Source organism: Balaenoptera ricei, chromosome 17 (genome assembly GCF_028023285.1).
Source record: "Balaenoptera ricei isolate mBalRic1 chromosome 17, mBalRic1.hap2, whole genome shotgun sequence".
NCBI lineage: Eukaryota > Metazoa > Chordata > Mammalia > Artiodactyla > Balaenopteridae > Balaenoptera > Balaenoptera ricei.
In genome coordinates this window covers 74159612-74181018 of record NC_082655.1, presented here as the reverse complement: position 1 = coordinate 74181018, position 21407 = coordinate 74159612, and the positions used below count along the sequence as shown (strand labels likewise).

At 41.2% G+C, this 21407-nt stretch overlaps 1 protein-coding gene across 8 annotated transcripts in view; it reads right to left on the bottom strand.

Moving 5' to 3' along the window:
- Positions 1–21407, bottom strand: part of ASPH (aspartate beta-hydroxylase) — a 223564-nt gene that overhangs the window by 184946 nt on the left and 17211 nt on the right. For 6 of the 8 annotated variants that reach the window (XM_059902195.1, XM_059902196.1, XM_059902198.1 and 3 more), the window contains exon 2: positions 1966–2115. In XM_059902195.1, the coding sequence (XP_059758178.1) occupies positions 1966–2115 (150 nt within the window). Of the gene's footprint in view, positions 1–495; positions 541–1965; positions 2116–7744; positions 7880–21407 lie in introns of those variants that run through there. The other 2 variants (XM_059902203.1, XM_059902200.1) reach the window with 2 other exon arrangements.

Here is a 21407-nt window from a genome sequence, read left to right as displayed (position 1 = left end):
TGCCATCATTTTTTAATAAAAACTAAGTTAACTCCAATAAAGATGTTAAAAAAAAAAAAAAAAGGAAGTTAAAACATTGCACAACAGCAGGAAGAGCTTTGGGAGTAGAGTTGCTATGACCAACCTAGACCCTCCCAGAGCCCTTGTTCCACTTAGGAAAATATTGTTAACCTGCTATGTAGAAGTCTGATTGACAAAGCACATACACGTTGAAAATGACAGTAACAATAATAATGTAGAGATAAGGAAGTTATCATTTCTATAACTAAGAAAATATAAGTGAAAAGCGCTAGTCTGCAGTTGAGGCTACGTAGAGCACAGAGTTCAAATAACAATAAAAAGATAGAAAATACTATACTTTCTCACAAATTTAAGAGGGAAAATTGGTCCTACCATGTACATTCTCTGATGCAGGTGATAACTAAAATAGTAGACCAAGGGTGAGGTTTTAGAGACTAACACAAGTAGACTTAAAATGCATCTCCAATAGCCTACCTTGAAGTACCTCTGATAAGTTATAACGGAAGTCCTTTGCTTTGGCTGCATGCATACAAAAACACGAAAATTGTTACTTGAGCTTAAATGTACACATCTTTTAAATCTCTTCTTTTGTCTAATAGACTTTGCTTTGCAACATCACCAACATAAGTTAACAAAAGCACAGATCTACTCAGAAGTTCATCTCCAAACTAAAATTCTTCTTCTATCACTCTTATCAACCTACTCGGAGACACTTTCCTCGAAGTACAATAATAAAAGTAAGAAGCTTTAACAAAAGGCAGATTACATGTGTGTTTTGTTATTCTTTGCCTTTCCCCCCAGAAAGATGGCTGGCTATAATCTAATAAGTAAAGCAAAAGTGCAGAACGGTCTATGGAAGGGAGGGGATTATCTCTGCGACACTGTACATACAGAGAAAAGTGTGCATTTTTTTCAGTGAAAAGGTCCATATCTTTCACTGGATTATTAGAAAGGAAGGCCATTTACTCACAACAGTCAAAAAGTGGAAATAACCCCTATGTCCATCAATGATGAAAGGATGAGCAAAATGTGGTGAATCCATACGATGGAGCATAATTCATCCATAAAATGGAGTAAGTACCAAACCTTGAAAACATTACACTAAGTGCAAAACAACAGACACAAAGGGCCACATATTGTATGATTCCATTTATATGAAATGTCCGGAATAGGCAAATACACTGAGTGTATTAGTGCTTGCCAGGAGATAAGAAGAAGAGGGGGATGGAAATATTCTGAAATTAATAATGATGACAGCACAAAATTATATGTTAAAAAACAGTGAACTGTACATTTTTACATATTTACAATATGAATTTTATCTCAATTACAAAAAGAGACTTGGTCAGGTGAAACAACAAAAAAAGTATGACTCCAAAAATTATAAAGAATCATTAATGTAAAAAACCGTGAAAAATTGCAGTGATTATAGGGAGAGAAAAGGAAATGGAGAGGAAAGGAAGACAACTATCAGAAGTAACACAGCAACTTCCTCAGAACATCCTACAGGCCACACCTACACATGCACGCACACACACACACTCACATCCACACACAACAGTTCCAACAAGGACACAGAGGCGTGTGCTTGGAAATGCTTTCTTTAAGGCAGGGTCTTGCAAATTGTGTTTACGATCCATTCATGGGTCCTTAAATAAATTCAGTGGCTCCTGACCAGTATTTTAAAAATTCATAATACAACAAAATAGAATAGAAATTATAGAGTACTGCATGTCGCGAGAGTACGTACTGTTAAAACTTTTTGGTGTGATATATAGACAATATGAAGCCTATTTTTTTCTATGACAGATCACGTTCAAAGAAGTTGAAAGTACCACAGCAAGGTAACCCTGATAACATCCCCTTTTGTTCCTTCCCTACTGAGAACCACTGAGAGGCTGCAGAATTGACAGTACCAATAAGAAACAATATGAAAATCCTTACCTAGCACTTCCTCGTAATCAACAAGATCAAACCAGACCACAGCTACCGATGTCCAGACTCCGAGCAATGCAATGACCATAAACCACGTGAAAAACGAACTTCCAGAAAGTCCTCCTTTCCTCCCATTCTTGTGTCCTCCATGCTTTGTCTCTGTTAAAAAAATAAAACAGACGGACAATGTCATTATATAAGAAGAAAACACTTTATTGAACCTCTTTTCACTGAAATATTTCTCCAGGAATTTGAGAGTACTTCCAATGGTAAATTACTTCAAAACTATCAATAGTTTTCACTTAAATTCTTAAATCATGTTACACAAAATAAAGATTTTAAAAATGGAAAAGACTATGCTTAGCCTCAATACCACATATGTATGACCCTAACTTCTAAGTAACGAAAGAAATAAACTACTAATGGGCTAGCGATTTTTTTTAAATAAAAATTGATATGTGTATTCCTTCCAAGTTCACCTAAACGACCTAAATATAACCTCCTTCAAAGTTCAGAGCATATTAACAACTTAAAGAGATCACAAATGTAGCCAAAGCCTATTTTTTCTGTCGCATTTAGTTTCTGTCGAATCTTGAAAACTGTAACTGCCATAGAAGAAGCTCCCCCCAAAACGCTTCATATTCTTAGCCAGAGAGACAGAGATGAAGGAAGGAAACTATTTATAGGAAACAGAGGTCAGGGAAGAAGAGAAGCCAAACAGTGCAATTCAGTCCTCCTCAAGACTCACTGGGACCCAGGGAAAAAGGGAAAGGTTTTCATAATTGGTCTCGACGTAGGATACAGTTTTGTAAAGTGCTGTCCACCAGAAGTGTCATATATCACATTTGATATGTTTAATATACTTTATCCTCGTCTGGAAATACTCATACAGCCAAAAATAAACAAAAATAATGATAGTCAAGTCATACTAAGAGAAAATGGTCAACACTGTCCTTAAAAGGACCATAAAACTCAAATTTCTCTTAAAAAGGAATATGATAAATATTAAATATTAATAAACAAATTAGAAGAATATGTCATATCTCAACATGCCCTTTGGGAAAAGGAAAAATTTATCAAGCAAGTAGGAAAGTAGGATGCTATCTTCCGTTGCTGGAGCACATTACCTCCTCTACATGCACGCGATTCTCACAACGGTCCCCTCAGTGTTTCTCAAGAGGGTGTTTCTGGGTTTAAACAGGACAATTCTTCATCCTGTGTGACTGTTTCTCACACTGCAGGGCAGCTGGCATTCCTGCTTTCCTCTGGTCCCACAGGTAAGTAGCTCCCAGTGATTATGACAAACAAAAACACCCCCAAATATTTCCAAGTGTCCACTACAACACTTGGGGTAAGGACAGGAATAATCATCTCTGTTTTATAGAAGAAAGATGAAATGGTTCACCCAAAGCCACCAGCATAAGGTGGGTCGAGCCAGGAATAAGCCCTGACTTCTATGCTCCTGAATTCCTTGCTCCATATGAATGGGCCAAACTACATGATTTCAGATACCTCACTAGCTCTCATCTAAAACCTGCTTCCTGATTCCTAAATGCAGTTCTAATTAGGGAATACTGGTAGTAATTTTCCAGTGGCTTAAATCAACAACATACTATCAATTCTTCTTGTTAAAAAGATATACATATTTTTTAAACCAACCACTAGATCAACTTTTCAAAAGGGGTCATAAAAACTGAATCAGTCTTAGAGCGTGTACGTTATGTTTGTGGATATACACACTCAAATATACACATATTTATTTATATATCTATATTTAAGTATATAAATTGATGAACTAAATGAAACAAAATTCCTTCTTAAAGAAAAAGTCAATCTCCTTTTCTAGTGTTCTTTAAATATTAACAGACCCGTCAATAAGGGCCAGATTTATAAATAATCACATGGTGAATTTACAAAAGTATGCTTTACTAAATAACATCCGGCCATCTAATTTGTTTCTTTTCTTTTTCTTTTTCCTCACATGATCTATTAAAAGTCTCCTAAAAGCTGGCTATATAAAAACAAAACTTATACATTTAAAAAAGTACCTGCTGGGCACAGATCACAATGTTACTTATTAAATCCACTTAAAATAGGCTCCACTGTTTTATTATCTGAATATAGTCACCGGAGTAGAGACTGGGTGAAAATTTCTGCAATGCTGGTGAGGGAAAATGATGATTTCCAAAATTTTATGTGTCTTAAGGACAGAAGTTATACGAAGAACAATATAAAATAAAGCACCACTATAATTTTTAAAAAGAAAAGAAATAGCTTCTGTGGGAAGGGGAGCACCACAGATTCAGTAACAGTGTTGTGTGTTTAATTTATTGAACTTCTACAAACATGAAGACATTTTTTAAGACTGTATTTAAAAAAACCTTTATTTCTATACAACAAATCAATATATGCACATTACCCATTTGTATAGAATACTAACTATAAAAAGAATAATGCCTTCTAAATATGGAACTATAATAGTGACTAAGGATGTTCCTCCCTTGGCTACTTATTATCTAAGAATCAAACTTAAACCTTTTATTTAAAATAAGTGCTAAAATGGCAGGAAAACTGGGTTCTTGTCTTATCTCCTCTTGGACATTTTGTAGCTGATACCAGTCTCTTGTACTGTTCCTGATTAACTAGAAAATAATAAGGCCAAATAAATATAGTTCAACATTTTATTCATTCATTTAATGTATTTATTCAGCACATATGTGCCAGACATGACTCAATTTTTTACTCAATAATTAAGTTTTCAAAATGTGTACCTCAATAAAAGTACACCTCAGACGATGCTATTTGAAATAAGCTTATAAAGAAATAGCTAATAAAACAAAATAATAATTTGAATTTCAAGTCCAATTCTTTCTCCATTTCTATCTCTTTTTTTTTTTAATTTCCCTTATTTATTTATTTATTTATTTATTTATTTATGGCTGTGTTGGGTCTTCGTTTCTGTGCGAGGGCTTTCTCTACTTGCGGCGAGCAGGGGCCACTCTTCATCGCGGTGCGCGAGCCTCTCACTGTCGCGGCCTCTCTTGTGGCGGAGCACAGGCTCCAGACGCGCAGGCTCAGTAGTTGTGGCTCACGGGCCCAGCTGCTCCGCGGCATGTGGGATCTTCCCAGACCAGGGCCCGAACCCGTGTGCCCTGCATTGGCAGGCAGATTCTCAACCACTGCGCCACCAGGGAAGCCCTCTATCTCTTTCTTAAAGCAGAAACAGAGGGGGAAAATTCCTGAGATTCTCAAAAGGAAAGTATCATTTATCCAAGTTAATTCGTAATACTCGTCTAAGTTATTAACCTGCACCACCAAATATAAGTAAAAAGTGGAAATGAGTTTTAAAAAAAATTATATAAATGCATATACCAAAACAGAGAGAAGGGATTAGGAGGGTAAAGAGAGAGAAAGCCAAAGACAGTAAAGAATACACCTTTACCGAGAATCTATTCACATTTATTTTAGACATCATGCTAACAACTTCAATCAAGTTTCCTAACTCACTGCACAAAACTAAAGAATAGACTTTAGAGACAGCCTCACCCAAAGGAGTTAAAGCAACAAGTGCTGATGGAGGGCAGGCCTATAAAATGTTTGAATACAGCACGAGTAGACACAAGAACCTGAACAGTAGCAGGAGGCCATTTATGATTGATGCTCACTGGCAACCCTGACTAGTCCTTAACTATTAAACTTATAGTGGTTAACTATTAAAATAATCTTTAGTACAAGGTAATAATGATATCATATTAATTCTGTCATTAAACTATTGTTTTAAAACTGTTTAAGAATGCAAGAAATGTACAATAAATTTTGGAAAGATTTTCATTCAAAATATTTTTTTATTAAATGGATTTATCGCTTAAAAGCTAAATGTTAAAAAAAAAGAGTAAATGTTGTTTAGCTAGAACATGAAATAATTAGCATTATTTTATCCATCCCTTTATAATATCAAATAAATGAGGTGTTACTCCAGTAGTATTAATCTTTTTACTATTAATATTTACCAATTCCATAAAGGAACAAAACAGTAAATTATAGAAAGGAGTCTTTCTTGAGACATCTTTTCTAGGGGAAACTTTTTAATTGACACTAAATAGCACACTCTTGATATGTCACTTTATAAATATGGTGTACCTAGTCCCATAGGGCAGATCAGTTTCTGTCCAACTAAACTGAAAAAAGCAGAGTAAGATAAACCCTTCGAGAGAGTTTAAAACTCCCCAAGCACACCTAAAACCAGTACTGCGTTCCAAACATATTCTGGAAGAACATCTAGTAGTTGTCCCTCCTTTCTAAAATCAGAATAAATCTAAGAATTTTCATTTCATTTCTGGCTCCATAGTCAACCTATAGTCCCAGGGATTAATCAAAAAGATTTTTTTTAATGAGGGTGAAGAATATGGCAAGAACTACGTGATTCATTTTTTTTCCACGTTGACCCATCAAATCAGAAAACGCTCTCACATACTACCAAACACAGAAAATTACCATGGTGATCAATGGAATGAGTCTCCCCAAAATGAAGACTGGGCTAGGAACAATCGGAAATTTTATTTATTTGGTTAGAAAAGGGAAAATAGAAGATGCACCCCCAGCACCTGAGCACTAGTCAGTTACTTAACTGGAAGTACAACTAAGTGAATTACAAATAACCATTTATGAGATTTGGTAAGCATTATGCTGGTGATTTCATATTTATACACAAATTCTACTCATTCAAAGTTTTAAAAAACCATAAAAGCAATTCATCAAACTGATCATTTTTCTACATTACAAAATGTCACCCTTTAGGAGCCATGAACTGTTAAAAGTGGGTCAGAAGTAACAGCTGACTTTGCCTCACTATGTCCGTTAAGCAATCCATGCAGAAGAGGAGAAATGCCTTCTAAAAGAACTAAAAGTCCGATAGGTATCTCATATTCTTCTTCACGGCTCCATGAGCCACTTTATCAGAAAAGTCAAGTAAGCCATTCTAACCATTTATTTAAAACAGTGTTCAAAGCAGAGATACTCATATTCTCTATACTAATAATAGAATCCTTCCAGCGGCTGCTCGGGCAGCTGAGAGTTGGAAGCAGTCTTTAATATGTCTATTTTATTTTTCTTAAATACATTTTCAATATAATGAGCCAATATAGCTTGCCTTCAATTAAATGAAAAGACAGTCTTAACTTACAAAGAAAAGCAAAAACAAACACATACAAAAATGTAAATCAACACATCATTAAAGAACGCTTGAAGGTTAATGATTTGATTTAAAAAACAAAATAAAATCCCAATGTCTTTTCTTTGCATTTATTGCCTGCTTCACAAAAATTAGGTCCATTTCCACATATGGTAAGTCTCTGCTTGAGCCAACTAAGTGTGCTCATTAATACAAAAAGGGACTTATAAAGCCCTTAAACTTCCTATAACTTTACATGAGATCTGAATGCACACAATTCTTTAAGTTCACTGGTATTAACGTCTAAGACCAAGACAGACCACATGTTCATTTTTCTGAAGTTTGTAAAATGTGCTCTCTGGTAGTACGATACAATAAAAGATACTCTAAGTTAAGACACTAAAACTTAATATTCATATTACAGACAGATTAGTCCATGAAAAATTAAACTATTCTGAAACATCGAGGTCTCCAGAAGTTCAAAATAGAAAACGTAGAAGATGCAGTCAAAGCACTTAGCCAAAAATATTTGAACAGCGCACAACTGAAAACCAAGCTAAAAATTGTCGGCTAGATCCCAAGTCACTTTTAACCCAAACAATAAAAATATACCTTTACCTTCTGCCATTTTGATTTCTTCAATCCATTAATAATATATATGGAAGAAAAAAAGCCAAAGCCCTATGAGCAGGTATCAGGCACACCACAGGCCCTTCGTTACCGGAGCTGTGGACTGGCCAGTGGCTCCTCGGGCAAGGCCTCTAGAACTGAAATTGGACCTGACTGCAAGCTCTGTTCACCAGTTATTTTTAGAGGCCTCTTCCTCATGGCCAAATACTGCTAATCACTCAGGCTGCAATACTCTCTCTGCTAACAGTCCGACAGCCTTTCTCCCACTGCTGGGGTTCCTTTCTGGGTTGGTCCTATCCCCCCAATTCCAAACCCTACAAAATATCAGGCATGCTGAAAAAAAAAATGGAACAAATGCGCTGCCAGTTTGGGTGTTTTTGGAATCAGTCTTGAATGGTTTTAGCACGAGTACCAAATCATGCAAAACTGAAACAAGTCTTGCTATAAAATGTGGGCCCCAGGCCCTGCAACAGCTTGAACTGATCCTTCGGAATCTAATCAAACGCCTATATGAAAAGTCCATTACATAGTTTGTTTGAATGAAACAGAACCCTAAATGGTAAGAAATGGATTAATGCTCTAGAATTCTGATTCACAGGCATTACCATCCCAAGACTCATTTCCTCAACAGCAAAACTGAAGCAACAATCAAAAACTTTTTCCCTAGGGAATTCCGTGGTTAGGACTTGGTGCTTTCACTGCGGGGGCCTGGGTTTGATCCCTGGTCAGGGAACTAAGATCCTGCAAGCCGAGTGGCGTGGCCCCCCCCCCCCCAAAAAAAAAGTTTCCCTAGAGAAGGAGAGAGCAAGAGCTGGGAAGGAAGCATGAAGTGAGGAGACAGGGAAAGGAGGAACTCTTCATCAGTAAGAGTAGCATCTAGGAAACACTATCTCAGGAAACTGGAAAGCCATTGCACAACCGCATTCTGATTTTCTTCAACTTCCCTCCAGTCCCCTCTCCAAATATTCTCTTTGGGGAAATAAAACCAGCCCAATTTCTTCACTGATTTAAGATTGGCAGCTCACAGAATTCATCAGAGCTCTCATCAGTTACACTAAACTAATCTAGCACAAATTGTATCCGGAGTGAGGCAGCAACCTTTCAAAGTTCTTTATGAGTCTTAATTTTTTCAGTCAAACAATGCTTCACATGCAAATGAAACAGTTAAATGTTCTGACAAGGAGTCAGCAACCTAAGATACCAATATGTGATGGCTCAGAGCTGGGACAGAATGAACAGGGCAGCTGAGACAACTAATCAAACCTGACCAGGGTCTTAGGTGTTCTGACCAAGAGCCATTCCTTTCCTCAAGGATCTGTCCCACTGAAGTCGGTGCCTGCTAAAATGTTGAATAGTGAATCATCTGTTGACAGGGGTTTAAGATAGATGACCAATCAGCACACAGATTTACCAGACAAATATTTCAGAAGCTTCTTTTGTTGTTTTCAGAGGGAGAGGGAAAGTGACAAGAGGCCCGTCTTGGGAGCACTGGAAACCAAGCCACCACACTTACGTGGCGGGTAGCCTGTTTCAGACTTAAGAGACCTGGCTTCAATTCCAGCTGCTTCATTACCTTTGATTTGAGGGAAGTCATCAAACTTCTGGGCCTCGATTTCCTTGCCTATAAAAAGTGTCTTGGCACAAACGAGGTGTGCAAATATTTGTTGAAGTCATGCATGCAACACATTTTGATTGAATCCGTCTGGACTCGTGCATAAGTCTCCTCATCTCCAGTTCACAGCTCTTTTCATGATCCTAGCCTGCCACCAAGACTGCAGGAGCTGCTAGGGTTTCCTCTTTCCCTTTATGGGCCTGTACAAGGCCAGCTGCACCCTAAATTCCGGGTCTGGGGCCAAACACTGAACTGAGACAAGAATCACAGCTACTAAGTATGGGTATGCCTCACCACTGAGGCTCCTTCCACGCAGCTCCAATTATTCCTCCTCCACAAATCTTTTTATCACACATATTCACACATCCTAGAGTTAACCTTCTCCTTTGTTTTTTGCAACAATTTTACAGTTATTTCAATCAAATCTCTTCCCTCCTCAATTTTGCAATAATGGCATACCTGTTATTCTGGATAGGGCGATTAGGATGAATGAATCTCTCTGAAATAACATTTAATCCATCCCAGTGCTTAAGGAAAAAGAAATCCTGACTTGCAAGTAACTATTTCTTATAATAACAATTCATTTTTATGATGGGAATTGTTTATAAAAGCTTTTAAATAGATAAAATTTGCATATTGCAATCATGTTTTTAAAACCCTAGCAAAGAGAACTACAGTAGTATCAACTATTCCTTGTAGTAGCTGCTGAAACTAATAGCCAACTCCTAGGTCCAAGCAAAGACCAAACTTCTGCAATGTGCTCTGAGACTATTACTCTCAACCTGACACCACTGGAGACCACAAGAGTCAAGATCTATGTCCACGGAGTCCAGCGCTCTCCCTGCCTCCAAAACCGACCAGGTGAAAACCCATCAGAGTTCTCATGGAGTGAAGTGATGACTTCCTCCGCTCACCCAATTACGCAATCAAAAGTGCTGCTCAAACTTTAGAGTCACCTGGAGGACTGGTCAAAACAGACGCTGAGCCCACCGCAGAGTTTTTGATTCTGTAGGTCTGCAGAGGGGCCAGAGAATGTGTATTTCCAATAAGCTCCCAGGTAATCTGATGCTGCTGGTCTAGGGACCACACAGAAAGAGAATCACTGCACTACTGCCTGCACTAGCGATCCCTAATTCTCAGGGTCTGGAGCAGGGGAAAGGAGCTCTTACTTTTACCAAGTTCCAGACCATCATTCCCTACCACCTAAAAAAGAAAAAAACAACAGAACCCTGTTCCCCCAAGGTCCATGCTGTCCAGTTATACTACCCTCCACCTGCCCCATCACTGTCATCACCCGTGTGCAGTAACCTCTCCCCTCAGTGAAACCTTCTTCACCTCAATTCCAGCCATAACCATAGGATTTCATGTCCAGCCGTGTGGCCAACATGTCAGGTTCTCTTTCCTTCATTTCTTCATCCATCCAGTGACCTTCTTCCCTTCCATTCTATATCCCCACTAGTCCTTACATTCTCACCATGGACCTTACCACAAACCCAACCTAACTCACCTTCCTAATCACATCTTCGTTCTTGCTGAAATATCTCTGCACCTCTCCTAGCACAACCATCCTAACAGATCCTGCTGAGAAAGCTCTGCTTGTTTGGGTGCATCATAAGGATTGCAGGATATCGTGAGATAGCAAAAATACAGTTCTTTAAAACAAAAACTAAAAACCTTTCATCTATATACAGTCTCCAAAGCAAACATGAGCATGTTTTACCATTCTAAACCCAACATTAAACAGCCAGTATTACAGAAGTAACAAAAGACAACTCAGCAGACATTGTGTAAAATCTCCTTAAACACACCAACTCAGCTGTTCCCAGGTAGAAGGAACACTACCTCTACAGGCAAAGGTTTAGGTTCTATTGAATACGTAAGCAAAGAATGAAAACATCCACTCTGATCACGACTTTCCCATTGTTCCACCTTGTTTACTCAACGATTTCTTCTTAGGTCTCTTGCTTCTCCTTTTTCTCACCCCTCTTCATTCCCCTCCTGCCTTCACATCTTTCCAAATCCACCTTAAGAGTCCATAGTTCGTTATTTAAATCACTCCCAGACTCACTAAGCTCCCTGCTGCTCTATCCTTTCACTGTATCAATCTGCCATCATTGGCTCCCCGGACAAACACAGCTATTCCACAATGACTATGTCAAACTTATCTGCCTCTAAAGTCTTCTATCTTTGCAAACTCAAAAAAAAAAAAAAAAAAAAAAAAAAAAAAGCCATAGCTCTTACATCACAGAGAAGACAGAACCATCAGCCGGGAGCTGTCTGCCAATGGCTGTGCTCTACCAACCATTACAAGGCGAAATTCACCTGCATTCATTCTCTGCTTCCCTCCTAAGTCCTCCGTGCCCCTTCCCTCCTCCGCCACCTTATACTCTATCTTTTCCCTCTCCTATTCCCCCAGCTCTCTGCCTTTACTGCATCTTCCCTCAACCCCACAGCTAGCCCCTGCTCTTCCACCTCCCCGTCACAGGTGAAATTCTCAGCAGGGCCATCATGTCACTGCTTTCACTCTCCAACCCCCATTCACTCCTTACAACCCGGAGGCTGCAATCTGGCTTCTGCACGGGCCTCCAGTGTAGTGGCGCCAACGTCACACCAATGACATCCATCTCACTAAACCGAATCGAAAATTTTCAGTCCTCATCTAACTTGTCCTCTCAGAAGAATTCTCCCTCCTTCTTAAACATTCTCTTCCCTTGACTTTTCGTTACTCTAGAATCATTTTCGACATTTGTGGAATTCTAATTCCCAATCTCCTTTGCTAGCTCACCCTCCTCTAGTTGACTTTTAAACATGGAAATTCCAGAAGCCTTGGTCCTATGGCCTTTCCCTAGTTTATTTTAGCTACCACCTTCTAGATAGCTTAATTTTTTCTCTCCTTCAGGTTCACATACCTGTCTACTCAATATCCCATGTGAGTGACTTAAGGACACCCCAAACTCAGCTTATACACGACTGGACCCATCATCTTTCCCACCTCCTCTCCAGTGTTCTAAATCTCATAAGCACTTCCATCAAGCCAGCGGCTTAAACCAAAACCCTGGGATTCATCCTAGACTTTATTCTCTCCTGTTTCCCAAACACCCATCTCCCAAATCAGAGTTTCTACATCAGGCCAATGGATTACAGCTATGCCAAGATTTGAATTCTCCTCCGTACTTGGGTCATCCTTGCCTATATGTACCCCAGCATGATATTTTTAAAAATTTCTTTTGTATGCGCCATGCCACGAAAAAGTGGGACACTGTCTCAAATGGCCCATATTTCTGCCTCTTTCCTACGATCATCTAAATCCAAGTTAGCATCATTTCCTAGACTACAATACCTTAACATAACCTTTAGTGCCCCACACAGCAGCCAGAATAATTTTTTAAATCTGACTGTATCACTACCCTGTTAAAAATCCCTCAATGGCTTTACAGTATTCTTAGGATAATATTAAAATCTACAATGTGGCCTTTAAGACCCTACTCAACACGGCCCCAGTCTAGCACTCCGGCTTTAGTTTCGTGTCCTTTCCCCAAGCTGTCTATACTCCAGCCACAAAAAACTCACCATGCTCTTTCCAGCCTCAGGCTCTCTGCACACGCCATTCCCTCTTCCTGGGATGGCAGCACTGCGGTCCTAGCCTAGCTATCTCCTCCCACTTGGCTTAAATGGAAACATTTTCTAATATACTCTCATTGTAGAATGTACTTCTTCATAGTGTTCTTTCATTGGTAATTAGACAACTACAATAATTAATTTCTTAAATTCTTTCTAACTCCAGAATGCAAGTTTCATGAAGCCAGGGACTGAACCTGCCTTGTTCATTAATGTACATTTGCCCTGCACCTATCTGTTAAATAAGTAGGTAAATTCTTTCTCAAGTCCTTGATATTATATGAGTAATCAAACCTCTTCCTGCCTACACTTCAGAAATAAGAGAGCAAAGGGACACAAAAAATGGTCCAACAAATGCCAGGTCACTTCAGGTTTCCTCATCTCCAGGAATTTAATGATCTTAAAATTCATTCATAAGAGGAAAAGACCTATAAATCATTAAGAATGAGATATTTCAAAAAAGAAGCCCAGTGGTTCCCAAATACTGGTGATGAACCCAAATCGGTCCATGACCAAGTCTTCATTGCTCCGTGTCAGATAAATTCCTCATTGATCAATCCTGGGTGAATGACACCCAGCTTGAACACAAGGAGGCCTGAGCGCGAAGGAGATGCTGTAGCCCATTCATCAGGTCCGACAGTCAGACACCTGACGCTCCTAACACCTCTCCTGAACGGTCCTGTGTGGAACAGGCATGAGTGGCTGGAGGAGTGACAAGGGGCTGCCGTGGGTTTGAGAATTTAGTAAAACAAAATTGAGAAAGCCATTTCCATTTGAATCAGGATAAATAAGGGAAAGAGAAACATTAGCAACAGCTGTCTAAATCAGCCTCCAGATATTTTTTGGAATCTTTATTATTCTTTGGAACCCCAAGCTGGGGAACCACTGCCCTAGCTTGTGCCTCTGTCTGTATCACCTCTGATTCACTGCAGAAGGGAACACCTGAGTCAGAACACGGGTCCATCAACCCCACCTTATGAATCTGTGATGGGCCAAAACTCCCCCGGTAAGAAGCTAAAAACATAATAGAAATGGGAGTTAATTCCAAAAGCTCATGCCAGGCCTAAGGAGATAGTTCTTTAAACTCCGTTATTCTTTCTACAGAGAATTTAATAAAGAAAGAAGACTTAGTCTCATGGGAAAAAACACCCCCAACCTAGTCAATCATTGATCTGTGTGGATGGCTATTAGCATGGTATTGAAATTCAGACAGTCTCCTGCTGAACCTGGAGTGGAAAAATGTATTTTAAAAAACAAAAAAGTAAGTTGTGGTGTCCATTCAGAAACTGAGGTGGTGAGGTGAAAAGTTGTTAAAAAACAACAACAACAAAAAAAGTTCTTTTTTTCAAAACTAAAAACAACAGAAAAGCCTAGCCTACCCTTTTAGCTCTAATTCCAAGGCAATGAGACTAGGTCACAAAGCCATCACGTGGGACCACCACCAATTTGCTGCTGCGTCCCACTTCCACCTTAACCCATCTAGACGGCAAAAGATGGGTTCCCCACCAGTCCCCATCCTTCCCCACGAGTCCCCACTTCCTAGGGCAAAAGAATTCAGCGTTTACAACAAAGTGCCCTATAGATGCAAATGGGGCGGGAAGGCAGGGAGTAAATAAAAGCAGTAGCACAAAATATAGGGAAAATTCACATGTAAATTACAAAACATATGGGTCTTAAAAAATTATAGGGCACAAAGCTGATGCAATTATGCATCACACTACATTTTTGGGGACAGCCAACAATGCTTTACTAAATAAATTAATAATAATGAACCTGACTTAAAAAATAATAAAAAGCAAGAATAGCTGCAATTGTGAATTGCATAGTGAAGAATTAAACTTCAGCCAAAGAGAGCTCTGGCTTTTGCCCTTGCCTGCTTGGAGGTCCCTGGCATGTCCTGCCTGACAGGAGTGATTTGTTTGCTTGGAGGCTTTGGTCATTGGACAGTCTAACAATGTGATTTACGATGAAGCTTTGGGACCGGCTGTGTGGCTGTATCACTTAACGGCAGCCATGCTCGCAGCATGTGATGGAGCCCCAGTAAATACCTCTGGGTACCAAAGGCTCGGATGAGCTCCCTTAGTTGGCAGTACTCCGTGCATATTAGGCAATACTTATGTCCTTGAGGACGATGGGAGCTTTGTGTTCGGTACCTTCCTACTTTGTCCTGAGTCTCGTCCTTTGGCTAGTTCTAATTTGTATCCTTTCACTGTAATGCAACTGCAGTGATGAATAGAGCACTTTCCTGAATTGTGAGTCATTCCCAGGAATTATCAAGCCTGAGGGTGGTTGTGAGGACCTTCAAATTTGTGGCCAGCTGGTCTGAAGTGATGGCAGCCCTGGGGACTGGCCCACCCTCAGCAGAGCTGAGCAGGAGCCGGGAAAACCAGGGAGGAACAGCTGCAGAGGAAAGGCAGCTGCTACCAAGAAGTCTGCACCCCCGGCAAGGTGTGAGCTTCCCCTGGCCCGAAGAGGGCAGCAAGGGAGAACAGGGGTTTGTACCATCTCGCCAGCACCTCGTCCAAAAGCGTTGACTGGCGGGCACGTGACTTCCAAGAGCAAGAGAGGGCGAGGTGCTCTGCCAGGAGTGGACGCCCAGGAGGGCTGGAAGACATCGTACCCTCTGGGAAGGTCCCACCAGGCCTTCCAAAGAACTCACAGAGGAAGCGTTTCGGTGCCTGTCACTTGTGGGCAATTGGGGCCGGGTGATCTTATCAACCAGCAGGAGACTCCGATAGGGGCCAGCGAGGGGACAGAGGGCTTTCCCTCTCTCCCTCTCCCTTCCCTAGCGCTCCTGACAAGCTAGAGCCTGGAAGAGGCAAGAAGGGCACTGCCCCAAAGCAGACCACGTGGAGAGAACGCAAATACCACTTCCCCACTGCAGGCCCTCCTGCCTTCCTGCCAACGGGAGACAAGAAATGCTGCATTGAAAACGAGATCTTACTTAAAGCAGACAGACTTCTAGAAATGCAGAGTGACTAGGGTATGAAGGAATCTGTCCCAGGGATGGTCAAGAGCCTCTGCTACCCAGAGATCAATCTAGTCCGACTAACCACAGTGACTGGAGGAAAATGAAGCTTCATGCTGATACCCTGCCAGGCAAAGCCTGCTAAATAAAGCAGCCACAAAAGGTGGGCGGACCCATGAAAAACTGCCAGTATTTGACCATATGGAGCCCACAAAAATGGCTATTTCATAGGATTCAAAAAACAATGAATATTTTCAAAATATTTTATTACAAAAATTTCCAACACACAACAAAGGTGAAAGAATTTTACGTAGGATATCTGTGTATGCATCACTACATGCTACAATTAACATTCTATTATCTGGCTTATGGCATGTCTATTCATCCCTCCGTATCCATCCGTTAATCCATTTTATATGTCTAATACATTTCAAAATAAATTATAGACATTAACACACTTCCCCTAAGTACTTTAGCTTCTATATCATAAACCACAGTCCAATATTTATCATTTTTACATACAATTTACATAAAATGAAATGCCCTAATTTTAAGTGTACGTTCCCTGAGCTTCCACAAAACTATATACTGTGGGGCTTCTCTGGTGGCACAGTGGTTGAGAGTCTGCCTGCCAATGCAGGGGACACGGGTTCGAGCCCTGGTCTGGGAAGATCCCACATGCCGCGGAGCAACTGGGCCCGTGAGCCACAACTACTGAGCCTGCGCGTCTGGAGCCTGTGCTCCACAACAAGAGAGGCCGCGACAGTGAGAGGCCCGCGCACCGCGATGAAGAGTGGCCCCCGCTTGCCGCAACTAGAGGAAGCCCTCGCATAGAAAAACGAAGACCCAACACAGCCAAAAATAAATAAATAAATTTAAAAATAAATAAATAAATAAAGGCCTTTACCATCTGAAAAAAAAAAGACAAAACTATATACTGTGTAACCCAAATCCCTATCAAGACACAGAACACGAAGGCCACCCCTAAGTTCTCTCATGGTCCTTACCATCCACATTCCACACCAACCCCAAATGCAGGGACAGCCCCACTGTTCTGCTTTTATTTCACCGTAGGTTAGTTTTGCCTGTTCTTGAAATGTCATAAAAATGTATTAATTTTATATGTTTTTTAAATATATCACCAAATTGGAAAATGTTGAACCTTGACAGGGTTTCCATGCTTTACATCCTTAAGTGTGATGTCTACTTCAGCACTTTTACACAGTCACTGGACCTGTGACACAACCATTCACAGAAGCCATGTCACTGGCTCAAACACTATGCCAGTGAAAAGGACAGTCATGAAATCAAAGTCCAGGATGTCAACTAAATGTCTGTTAGTGGCAGACATCACAGAGGAAAAGCAAGATAACTTTGATTACTTTAAGGACTATTTTCATTAGCTCCCATGAGTCACAAAAAGTTTCTCAGCTAGTTAATGCTTCCCTCAAATTCGACTGGATGGAATAAATCTAATGCCTCTGCCACCCAACAGCCCTGCCAAGACTTCAACCTCTTCTTTCAAAAACCAGTGTACTTGTGTTTTTATCGGCATGTTTTCCCCCAACTTCTCATGACTTGCACATTTAAATTACCGGTCTGTTGTAAAGGAAGAAATCAAAAAGTGTCTCTTTACTGTGATTTTCACCTTATCCATACCTCGTAAGAGCTACAGAATATCACAAAAAGCAACATATTTTAGAGGAAAGGCATCTGGTTTACTCATGAGACTTTGTGGGAGAAAATCTATTTTAATAATAAAAAAAAACTTTAAATAAAAGAGAGACCAACAATTCAAAGGTGGAGGTGGCTGTTTAAAGGGTACCATTGAAGTAAATTAGGAAGATTTGACTACGGACTTTAGTTAACAGTGCTGTGAGTAGTGTTAAACTTTCTGAGTGTGATAATTAGGAAAAATGTGCTGAAGAATTCAGGGGTAGAGTATCATGATTTAATTAAGTGGTTCAGCAGTAAAATGAATAAATAAATAAAATGGTATGTGTGTGTCTAGAGAGACCAACAGAAAAGACAAAGGCATCAAAACAACTGGTGAATCTAAACGAATTTTCTCACAACTGTCTTGAAGGTTTGAATTTTTTCCCACTAAAAAGTTGGTAAAATCCAGATTTCCAGGCCCATTCTAGTCCTAAAGAATCAGATACTCCAGAGGGTAAGGGTTAAAAATCTGAAACGTTAAAATCTCCCAGGTTAATTCATGATTGGATTCTGGATAAGTAAAAAAAGTTTAAAATTTCAAAACTTCAAGTTTTAGGGATGCTTCTGGAGACTCTTAGAGGAATCTCAACAGGGAGTGCAGTTAGATAATACCGTATCAGTGTTGCATTCCTTAGGTTTGAGAACCCTACTGTGTCCTTAGGAGATGCATGGGGAAGAAAGTAGTAGTTAAGTCGGTTAAAATGTCATGATGGGGCTTCCCTGGTGGCGCAGTGGTTGGGAGTCTGCCTGCTAATGCAGGGGACACGGATTCGCGCCCTGGTCTGGGAGGATCCCACATGCCGCGGAGCAGCTAGGCCCGTGAGCCACAACTACTGAGCCTGCGCGCCTGGAGCCTGTGCTCCCAACAAGAGAGGCCGCGACAGTGAGAGGCCCGAGCACCGCGATGAAGAGTGGCCCCCGCTTGCCGCAACTGGAGAGGGCCCTCACACAGAAACGAAGACCCAACATAGCAATCAATCAATCAATAATCTTTAAAAAAAAAAAAAAAAGTCATGATGACTAACAGGTTACCTTCAAAGAGGTCCCAAAGAGACAGAGAGAGACAGAGAGGAAGGAACGAAGGAAGGAATGAAGGAAGGAAGGGAGGGAGGGAGGAAGGAAGGAAGGAAAGGACAGAAGGTAGGAAGGTAGGAAGGAAGGAAGGGAGGGAGGGAGGGAGGGAGGAAGGAAGGAAGGAAGGAAAGATGGAAGGAAGGGAGGGATGGAAGGAAGGAAGGAAGGAAGGAAGGAAGATACACAAAGAGACCAAACGTGACCAATTGCCAGCAGTTGGTAAATCCAGGTGAAGAGTACAAGAGTCTTTCAATGTACAAATCATTTTGCTGTTAAATAGGTTTGAAAGTTTCAAAACAAAAGGTTGGATAAATATAAAAATAAAAACAAAACTAAACTGATTTAAAAATTAAATAAATAAATAAATAAATAAATAAGTAAGTAAGTAAGAGAAATCAAGGATCGAGTCAGTCCTAAACCCAGCAGTAATGAAAAGAACACTGATTCTGCCTCTGGCCTCCAACTTACAACAAACCAAAGGGGAAACGGTCTCCTCCAGGCAAGTTCTGCCCACAGACCTTCACCTGCTGGCTGGACATTTCCGCCGAATGCCCTGAGCTGCGCCTCCCGTTCACCTGGGAGTACAAGCCTAACTCCTCTGCAGCCTCCTGACGGGGGCGCGGGGAGGGCTCCGTGGGGGCCAGCGTCCCAGGGTGCTCACCCCTCCCGACACCGGGCTAACACGACACCCTCAGCCCAGGGCCTCATCGGAAAGGCGCTCCCCACACCCCGCCGCCTCCACCCCCCCCCAATATGCAGGCCTCACAAGTCCGGATGCAGCCCACCCTACACAGGGCGGGACGTTCCCCTCCCTCACCTGGCCGTGATGACACTCACGTGCAAGGGGATTCCTTGTCAGACACATCAAGCGGGCAGCACCCTCTGAGACCGCGAGCAATTAAAAAACCCAACCCCAACACAACAAAACACTAGGCCTTCTGGAAAATACACCTACTGCTTCAAGCCTGTCCCAGCTTACCCTCAGCAAGGAGTTCATTTTGCAGAACTGTGCAACCATGTGTCAAAGTCCACCTTCCCGGCCAGGCTGCCTGCGTGGTGTCTCTTTCCCTCCCGGGACTAACCGCCCTCACCTCTGTGCCACACGCTACTTTAAGAGACATGAACTGGGCCGGACGCCCTGAAAACTGACATCAACCCATGAAATCAGCGCTCTGTGGGTCCAGCGCTGCAGTCAGCTGTGGTCCATACTCTGTCACAAGACCGATGCGTTACCACCCGAGGCCCAGGGGGATTCTCAGAGATGGTGTTGAACACCTTGGTGAAGTCAGGAAAAATTACAAGATTGTATCCTGATCACTTGTCCAGAAAGCTTATCAAAATGCACAGTGAGAACCTACACTTAGTAAACCCGCAGTGTCTTTTCTATCCACTGAAAAATAAAATTTTTGCTTTTTTTTTTTTAAACATCTTTATTGGAGTGTAATTGCTTTATAATCATCTGTTAGTTTCTGCTTTATAACAAAGTGAATCAGCTAGACATATACATATATCCCCATATCGCCTCCCTCTTGCGTCTCCCTCCCTCCCTCCCTAAAATTTTTAATTCTAGAATTTGCCTAGGATTGTCATGAGACATCAGTTTAGAGTTGCCCTGAATCTACTTTTCTTTCTTTAATACAAATGGGCCATTTGTCCCTCAAGTGTCTGTCACCTCTTCTAATTTCCATGATTCCACAGAGTTTAACTGCCCAGAAGACGTTAGCTGGGGCTGTAGTTTTGAGAGTCCTGAAAAGCCTTAGCTGGTTCGCATTTTAGTCTTCCTTTCCCTACTCCCTGAACCACGCACACTTCGTTCATCGGAGTATTTACTGCTCTGCAGCCCATAGGACAGTGACCTTCCCAGAGGCTGGTGTTAGATTTGACTGCTGTATCCCCTCCCCACGGAGCACAGGACCCGGGACATAGTAACCTCATTAACTTCACTGGACAATTTACACGGTACTCCCACAAAAAAACAATGCAAATATAAATGTTTTGGGGGCCATCTAGATGGTAAAGCAAATATAACATACATGGAATATTCTGAAAACAAAACCGGACCACAGTCTGGTTCTGGGTGAGGGACAGGAATGGCCAGGGCAGGTCCAGCTGGGACCTCATCGGCTTCGTCGACTCGGCTGTCCCGCCTCACACCCCAAGTCTGTCCCTTTCCTCCCAATCCTGCCCCAGTTCAAAACCAAAGTGATGGTCAATGTCACCACCTGTTCTGTTCAGGTGCCCCCTAACTCTGCTCTCACTGACTCATTTTTACTCTAACCTCCCTCCCTGACCCCCGCCTCAGCTCCAGCTTCACCAAACTCACAACCTCCCTCTCTGGCTGAGGTCACCGGGAACAAAAGTCACCATACTAGGCTGCTGCCGAAGTTCCTAGGAGTATGACCCAGTGAAATCTGACCACCTAAAAAGGCTGAAGTCTCAAAGCTTTATGCCAGTTCCCGAGAAGCTAATGTTCAGGCAGAAAGCACAGGTATGCTTTTTTTTTTTTTTTTTTACATCTTTATTGGAGTATAATTGCTTTACAATGGTGTGTTAGTTTCTGCTTTATAACAAAGTGAATCAGCTATACAGCAAAGGTATGTTTTACAGGTGCTGTCCTGACTGGGGTCCCTTCCCTAGCAGTGGCTAAAGATTTGTAATACCAT